This window comes from Photinus pyralis, unplaced genomic scaffold, assembly GCF_008802855.1.
Source record: "Photinus pyralis isolate 1611_PpyrPB1 unplaced genomic scaffold, Ppyr1.3 Ppyr1.4_LG3a, whole genome shotgun sequence".
Lineage (NCBI taxonomy): Eukaryota > Metazoa > Arthropoda > Insecta > Coleoptera > Lampyridae > Photinus > Photinus pyralis.
Genome location: NW_022170509.1, coordinates 10,166,803 through 10,174,936, shown reverse-complemented (window position 1 = coordinate 10,174,936; position 8,134 = coordinate 10,166,803). Strand labels below are relative to the sequence as shown.

The window sequence follows — 8,134 nt, the reverse complement described above, 5'->3', positions numbered from 1 at the left end:
GCGAATCCCTCACAGTTGATGAACAATTATTTCCTTATAGAGGAAGAACCAAGTTCACACAATACATGCCTTCGAAGCCGTCAAAGTATGGGATAAAGGTATGGTGGATTTGCGACTCGCGAAACTCTTATCCTCTTACGGGCCAGATTTATACTGGTAAATCGTCAATCGGAAGGGAAGTAAATCAAGGAGAGCGAGTTGTGAAGGATCTCTGTAACCAATATAAAGGAAGTGGAAGAAACATTGTTACAGACAATTTTTTTACTACATTGCCACTGGCTAGACTACTTATGTCTTGGAATCTATCAATAGTTGGCACGCTAAAGAAAAACAAACCATACATACCCAAAGAAATGCTACCGTCGATTACTAGACCAGAAATGTCTTCGTTGTTTGGATTTACTTCTGACAATGTCACAATTTGTTCATATGTACCCAAAAAGAAGAAATCGGTGATTTTATTATCCACTATGCATTATACAGATGCAACATCTGGGCCTTCTGGAAAGCCGGAAATCATACACTTTTACAATAGTACCAAGGGGGGCGTGGATAATATGGATAAATTGTGTACACACTATACGACAAAGAGAAAAACGCTAAGGTGGCCAGTTGCGTTTTTTTACAATATGTTGGATATTGCAGCGTTAGCAGCTTATGTAATTTATATGGATAATAATCCCCAAGAAAAACGTATAACACATAGGCGTCGTTTTCCTGAAAACTTTGGGTAAAGAGCTTTCAATGCCGGCAATTTACACTCGGGCTGCAAATCCAGCGTGCGTCAGGAATTTCTCAACAATGTCAGGAATTGAATGCATGATAGGAAAATTTGTGTCAATTCCCCCTATGAATAGGGAGAATTTGAAACGTGATGCCAGCGGTCGTCTTCCCATTCTTGGAAATTGCTTCGATTGTTTACAGCAAGCAAACAAAAGAAAAAGGAAGACAAGAAAATGTTGCGGAAGTTGCAATCGCCCAGTGTGTCATGAACACTGTATCACTGTTACAAAGTGTCAGTTTTGTGAGTAGTAACATTCATTTTTGTTTACAACACACTAAATTTGCATATTTCAAATTATCTCTAACAAGAACATACTTTATACGAGTTTTTTTCCCAATCACAGATGATATTCCGTTGTAGTTACCTGGGTACCCCCAGAATTGACATTATGTTATTTGTAAGTAAATATTTTTGTTGTTGTATTTTTATGTAAACACAAAATATAGTTTCAAATAAATGACTTGCATTAACTATGTACTGGGCATATCTGAAGCATCAGCCATAAATTCGCCACCAAAATCAGAAATTTTAAATGAATAGTTAAAAAAGTTACCCGGGTACCCCACCGTGGACATAAGGGTTATATAACTGTTGTAATTTAGTGTCAGACCGAGGCATTATTAGGTTACATCCCATAATTTTGTAGAAAATTACAGAACTAGACCTGCGATAACCTTGACCAGTAGGTAATTCCGCGATGAAAATAAGAAAACATGAATTAATAAAAAACTATATTGCAATAAACAATTATTACAGAACGCATGGAACATTTTTGGTGAGAATGGATTAGGTACTTCGTATCTTCCGAATAATTCACATTTTCGAAATTTGGTGATCGTTGTTGCTAATTATGGCAATGGATATATTTTTTTGTTTTTGTGCATTCCGATCGACTTTGTTTTTCATTTCGGGTAACATTAGCTTTTGAAGTGCTGATGTAGGTAACTCCACAAAGAGGCACAGGAATAGACCAAATATGAATGACATAAATATGTCTGTTAACGTGCTGGTCAACTGCAATGAAAGAAATTCGATATGCATTCCCGCATATTGTAAAACTTACCAGTGTGTAAACCGAGGAATACACTGGAGTTCTACCTTGACCTATGCGTATACGTATTAAGCTCAAATGAACCAAATAAACGCAGTAGGTTATGCGTCCCATTATTTGGAACGGTGACCATACAATGCAACTGCGCAAGAACCCTAAAATATTACCGTAGAAATTAAAGAATTAACTACAGTGAGATACGCACATCCAATTTTTTGAGTAACTCCAAACGTTGCCAGCGCAATGGCCAATGCAAAGAAGTTTCTTCCCACCGTCGTGTATATCGCCGCTCCTATCCTAGAGGGCACATAAGTTTCTTGGTAAAATGAATGGGCAATGAAGATAACCGTCAGTGGTACTCCCCAAATAAATAGCCACCACAACAGTTGATAGAACTAAAATAGACTGTGGTTATTGTTTTGTAACGAAATTTTTTTTCACCATACCCTTTTATTAAAGACGTTTATGTCTTTATATGCGTAGTATATGTACCCAAATATCATGCCAATGACGTAACCACCGATATTTGTATGTGCAGTGATGTACATCAGTCGAAATTCGTTAACGTGCAGTACTATTCTGTAAAGTGGCCTAAAAAAGTAAGCGATAAGCAAATTTCAAAAAGAAAGCATGACACTTACTCTGGGTAGTACCGAACGATAATATCATAGTCATAAATATAGTTAACGACACCAGGAACTATGAAACTCACAATCAGGCAGGTTCCAAAAATTACTTTCAAGTATTTTTTACATTTCCATATTAAAGCCATTACTAATAAAGCTAGTATAAATAGTTGAGTATCTGCTCCTAAATACCATGTGTGGAGCATGCACTGAAATGTTTATATAGGTAAGAAAATGATGGAAAAGTATTATTTACACTTACCGTATTTTGGAAGTCGTAATAATTGTTGATATATAAAAGGTTTACCCACCAATTGTTTCGACAATTTCGATACTCGTCACCAACAATCTTATCCCAAAATGGCCCGCTACCAAGGTGATACAACCAAGTTGCGTTAAACGCTATGACTAGTGCCAAACAAGGAGTTAATCTGGAAACATTTTATGGTCAATATGTCACTTAAGCTGCAAGTCGACAGTTACCTGATGTATCGTTGCACAAAAGCAAGAATAATGTAGGATATCTTCAGTCGTTTCTCTTTTTCGAAGATTTTGAAAAAGTTGTAAGACAAAAGCCATCCGGCCATTACAAAGTAAGTTTGTATAACTACCGTTCCATTCATCACAAGCATGTAGACTGGTTTTTCGGAGGCCTATTAGGGACTGTATTTTAAATTTTTGCAACAAATTTGCTTAGGTTACCGTTTCCAAAAACGTAGGGTTCACACTTGGAACTGCGAGCGATAAGATGAATGTATGTGAGAGTATGACTGCCATTATATTGCAAGTTCGTAGCCCGTTCATACATTTCAGTGGTCTTACATCAACATTGGTGGATTTGCCCGCGAGTCTTTTCCAGTTTTTGATAAGGGAGAAGCAAGAGATTATAGATCCACCTGCGTTCGTTAAAGAAAACAAATTAAATTGATACGATGACAAATATGATACTTACATGTAGATGTAGTAAGAGCTTCATATTCTTCTTTAGTTTTTAACCTGGCAGTTCCTTCGTAAACAGTTCCAATTATTAAAAACAATAAAATCACTCCATAGAGTGCCCTGAAATTACAGTATTTATGTGTCAATTGCATTTGAATGGTTTACAAAGCTTTTATTTTATAGTCTATGTTGCAGTGACTCTTTAATAGGTTTTTGAATGAGTAAACTAAGGCGCTTTTTAACCGTAAGGGTAGATAAAGTGATCACTTTAACCGCAAGGATAGATAGAGTGAAACAGATGATTGTGCATTCTAATCACGTCTTTCATATTTCAAATGGGACGAGGAGCTCTATATAAAATGACGTTCAGAAGATACGACAATGCTGTTTCTATATGATCATGATTGTCAGAAGCTTTTTACAATGATTTGTATGGCTTCTGCTATAAAATAAAGTTTTGTATTATACACGATGATAACAAAAAACTGACCATCTCGTGAAAGTTTCACTTAAGGGTTAAAATATCCCTTTTATATGGTAAATAACTATTACGTTACTATATGGATATTTCTTTATATGATCAACCATTACCTCTAAACTAAAAACCTTCTAAGAAATCGGAATTTAAACAGACCACTGAACATGATGCTAACAAAAAGTAATTCACAAGGTAACTTACGCTATACAAATGTCGAGCAAGTCGAGACTATAACGAGGCTGATCCGTTTCGCATCGTATTTGCGTCACCGATCCGTTTAGGTCTAAATGTGCGTATTTATCGCTATAGCATTCGGATATTTCATCTTTTAACGAAGTTTCGTCATGTTTTAAAATGGAAATCTTTTTGGATGTCGACGGGCAGAACTGACGTACACATATCATGTGCCGAAGCCTATCGTGGCGATAATATTTTTCATTACTGATGACTTTCTGGAATATAAAGTTTTAATTACCTGTAGTTTTTAAAGTATTGCCAAGGACACTTTCTAGCTAAAATGTAGGTACTTCAAAAATGCTTCAAATCCAAAAAGATTCATAATTATCCTAACTTGTTATTTTTATTATGCGTAGAATTTGACGCAGAATTTGAAAATGCATTTTAAAAATACTGTTTAAAAAAATCTATTTTGGTAATGTACTTTTTGACGCACCTTGTATTTTTTCTCTTTAATGCAAAAAAGTCTCCAGAAAAAATTATTATAGACGTGTGCGAGCATTTTTGAAAAACCCAACACCTGATTTTTAAATGAATTTATTCTATATTTTAGCCGCTCTCTGTATATTTCAACAATGAATTAATAAAAGCGGTTTGAAATGCAACCTGCTTCCGGAACATAATTAATTCCATTATAGGCCATAATTTATTTACAAAAATAGCTATCAAGTTGTATACCGTTTGAAAATAGTAGGTATATTATACAACGATCGTTGAAAGCGATATATTTCACATAAGTATATGAAACGGTGGTTTCAAGACAGTTGTATGAACTATATTTTTCCTAATAATGTCATTAGAATTTATGGAATATCTTCACTTATAAACGAACGGGGATATTGTCAACGTTGACTAATTATTTGATATATACGGACATAGGTACGCGTTTTATTTTCCTATGCGCAAGCCCTTATGAGAAAGACAAAAGTACGTGTACGTTTTGTTTTCGGCTGCATTTTATGACAGGTGAACTAAATTTTGAACGAAAGTCATATAAAAACGATATTAATGTTCCCATTTCATATGCGTTACGTACCTCTATTGTTTTCCAAACTTTCGAGTGATTCGTGTGGAAAGGACTCAGTTGTATCGTAACAGAGCAGTATAGAGCTTTTTGTTTCAATGCCATGCAACGATCATAGTCGTCCACGTGGAACAAGAGGGGCATTTCATTGTAGTCTGCATCTGAAACTAAAAAAAAATATTGAGTAAGTAAGTAAAGTTGGAGCTTCTCGAGGAATTACAATAAGAAAAGTCATAAATACAAATCTTATTTCAAAATCATGAACATGATGACATTTACCTATCCTATTTTAATGTAACAGGCGTTACAATATCTTATTTAGTAAGTAGCCGATTCAAAGATCTCTTAAGTAGTAAAGCGTAACTATTCGTCACTGAAGATGACCTCAAAAAGCCAAAATAACTAAATTTTAAAACAAAACAACAAAATGCAATTGCTTTAACAAAAACTACGCCAATATCCGTCATGCCATGGAATGTCTGCTATAAAACAAATCAAATTATATCAAAAAGTATTATATTTAGAACACCGAATTCAACATAAAGAAAGACCAAATTACTAAAAACGGTTTCCTAATATAACAATTTACAACAAATGTTCGAATAAGAAGTCACCATTAACTGCAAGACGGTAACCAAGTCGATCATAAAATACATTTCGAACTGCCACTAATTGATAACTGGATATCTTTTTGTTTTAGAAAATACCATGGCATCGCAGATTATTGAAAAAAATGCGGATTTTATTTTTCCAATTTCCCGTCTTTATTATGAAAAAAATTGAAAACTAATATACAGTTGATTGACGTAAAAAAATTTTTCCTACAAAAAACCTTAATACATTTTTGCTCTAAAATAATTTGGGGAGCCAATAATCACATGTTATGAATCTTACATTGAAATCCCTATGATGCGGTACGCAAGTCACCACCCTGTATACCGCACTAGTCAATTACATTATTTGATTTATAAATCATCATCATAATCACGTTATAGGTACCCCGTAAGTATATTTTGTAAACAAATGGATTCAGCTTTCGGAGGCAAGAAAGAAACATTTAGGTAATTTTTCTTTGATTCGCTTTTCCGTCCTAATTACTTTATTAGTTTAATTAAGAAAATTGGTTACAAATGTAAAACTGGTGTTTTTTAAAATTGCGTTAAGAGTTCATTAAAAATCCATTGCTCTGACCAATACTCATCATGGTTTTCCGTTGGTCTAATGGAGTTTTAAGCACCCGCCATAAGCATCACATAGGTACACGTATTAATTAAAATTGTTAATCTTATCTTTTTGATTGCGTAATTTCGGCAATTGAAGACTTAGGCGCGCGTGTTTTTTTAACAAATTTATTGGGAACTTTTTCAAATAGGTAGTAGTAAAGTACAAACCTGAAGACTTTATATCTGCTTCAGATGGCACAATTACAAAAATGCACAAAAATAATACACAGTAGTACATTTTTAAGGGGTAAATTTAAAAAATCACTTGTGCCCAACAGCAACTTTGTAGCATGTTAAAGTCAGAATATCGGTTTTCTTTGGTCTAGATAATAGACCGCGCGCATTGATTTGAAGACTGGATGCAATTAACAAAATACTCTGAATATATTATAACAATAAATTTGGAAAAATCGTCATCCTTAATCAGGTTTTTTAAAACTTGCTGCGGAAGGTTATACTTTTCAGCAATTTTTTACACTGAAAATGTGACTTAGGTTGGGCGCATTTACGTAGGTACCTACACATTGATTATGTACCTAATTAAATGTCACGGACTGATTGGTGATAAAGAGTGATTAAAACGTTCTTGAAGCAATATCAGGTAATTTTAATAATACAACTATTGGTACTTCCAACTATAGTACCTTGGGCAATTTCATCTGCCGCCGAAACGCGTGGTTAGTATTACCAAATTGGTCACAACATCGTTAAAATTTAATTTCGATTGCATGTACTTATACGTGTCAATGAATCAGGTAATCGAATTGATTGGTCATGCACGTTACCTCGAAAGATTTGCAAATTAGGTACCTACCTACCAGGGTTATTTCCACTTCTTCCGGAGATGAATGACACTTTTGGTCGTTGCACTATATGTTTTTTCGTGTCATTAATTCGTCGCATTAATGGGATCATATTTTCCAGAGATGATCACAACATACCAGGAGGTATGATGTTACAATCAAGGAAGTATTTTGTTTCTTTACGGGATAATCATCACAGATTTATTTTCGATGTCTCTATTCACCACATAGAGCTCGTAAAAGTCAAATATAGACATTTCAAACCAATGGTAGTCTCTGTAGAATTAAAATCAATATACGGAAGGACTGATTGAAAAAGACGGTCTTCACGGCTCACAGGTTAAAGGAAATGAATGTTTCAAAACTGTTACTGAGAGGAATTAACCTCCAAGCAAACTTTTCCATATACAATCATATTGTAGAAATTAATCTTTCATGGTATTCCAACTGAAGGTCTCAACAAAAAGATCTGTTTTCTACAAACTACCGCCTTACTTTCCCACTCCTTATCAAAAGAGGGAATTTGGGGGGGTATTGGTTTTATCTCTCAAAGAAAAGAATTAATTTATATCAACCATATGGCATCTTCCTTGACTCCTTATCGTGATCGGATATAAATAATTCCTAAGAACAGATTGTCGGAGGATGGTATACTCACAAAGGCGATCGGGACGTTTGGAAGATATGTCTATTGGTGATGTCAAAACTTTACGAGCGAATATCTAGAAAACACTTTGTCGGAGAAAAGTATCCACAAAGGCAAAATGAATTGTCTGGACAAGACATATCCATTGCCACAGATTAACTACAATCCAAATTTGGGTTATTTGGTATTTTTGTAAGGAGAGTTTTATGACCTTTACATAAATGATGTGTCATACGAAGGGGGATGCAAATTAGAATTTTATTTTAGGTAAACTGTGGTATTTAGGGTTGCGGAGATAAATGGTATCACTAAGATAAAGCTTT

At 34.5% G+C, this 8,134-nt stretch overlaps 1 protein-coding gene across 2 annotated transcripts; it reads right to left on the bottom strand.

The window, feature by feature from the left end:
• Positions 1 to 1,502: 1,502 nt before the first annotated feature.
• Positions 1,503 to 6,811, bottom strand: LOC116165921 (nose resistant to fluoxetine protein 6-like). Of its 2 annotated transcripts, none has more exons than XM_031480674.1 (12): positions 6,531 to 6,811; positions 5,152 to 5,306; positions 4,080 to 4,330; positions 3,414 to 3,520; positions 3,164 to 3,357; positions 2,945 to 3,114; positions 2,724 to 2,892; positions 2,477 to 2,670; positions 2,282 to 2,426; positions 2,041 to 2,230; positions 1,848 to 1,990; positions 1,503 to 1,798 (listed from the first exon to the last, which is right to left on the bottom strand). In XM_031480674.1, exons 1-12 carry the CDS (start codon positions 6,598 to 6,600, stop codon positions 1,598 to 1,600), a joined length of 1,989 nt encoding a protein of 662 aa, XP_031336534.1. In that variant the 5' UTR covers positions 6,601 to 6,811; the 3' UTR covers positions 1,503 to 1,597. The 2 variants fall into 2 exon arrangements, with proteins under 2 accessions (XP_031336534.1, XP_031336535.1); XM_031480675.1 differs by lacking the exon at positions 6,531 to 6,811 and adding an exon at positions 6,034 to 6,054.
• Positions 6,812 to 8,134: the final 1,323 nt, after the last annotated feature.

Excerpts from the sequence above, each read along its gene's own strand:
- LOC116165921 (XM_031480674.1), bottom strand. The coding sequence starts at position 6,600 with ATGTACTACTGTGTATTATTTTTGTGCATTTTTGTAATTGTGCCATCT. Across the intron at positions 3,358-3,413 it reads AGCTCTTACTACATCTACAT|GTGGATCTATAATCTCTTGC; the intron begins GTAAGTATCATA and ends TAACGAACGCAG. Across the intron at positions 1,991-2,040 it reads AGTTACTCAAAAAATTGGAT|GGTTCTTGCGCAGTTGCATT; the intron begins GTGCGTATCTCA and ends GTAATATTTTAG.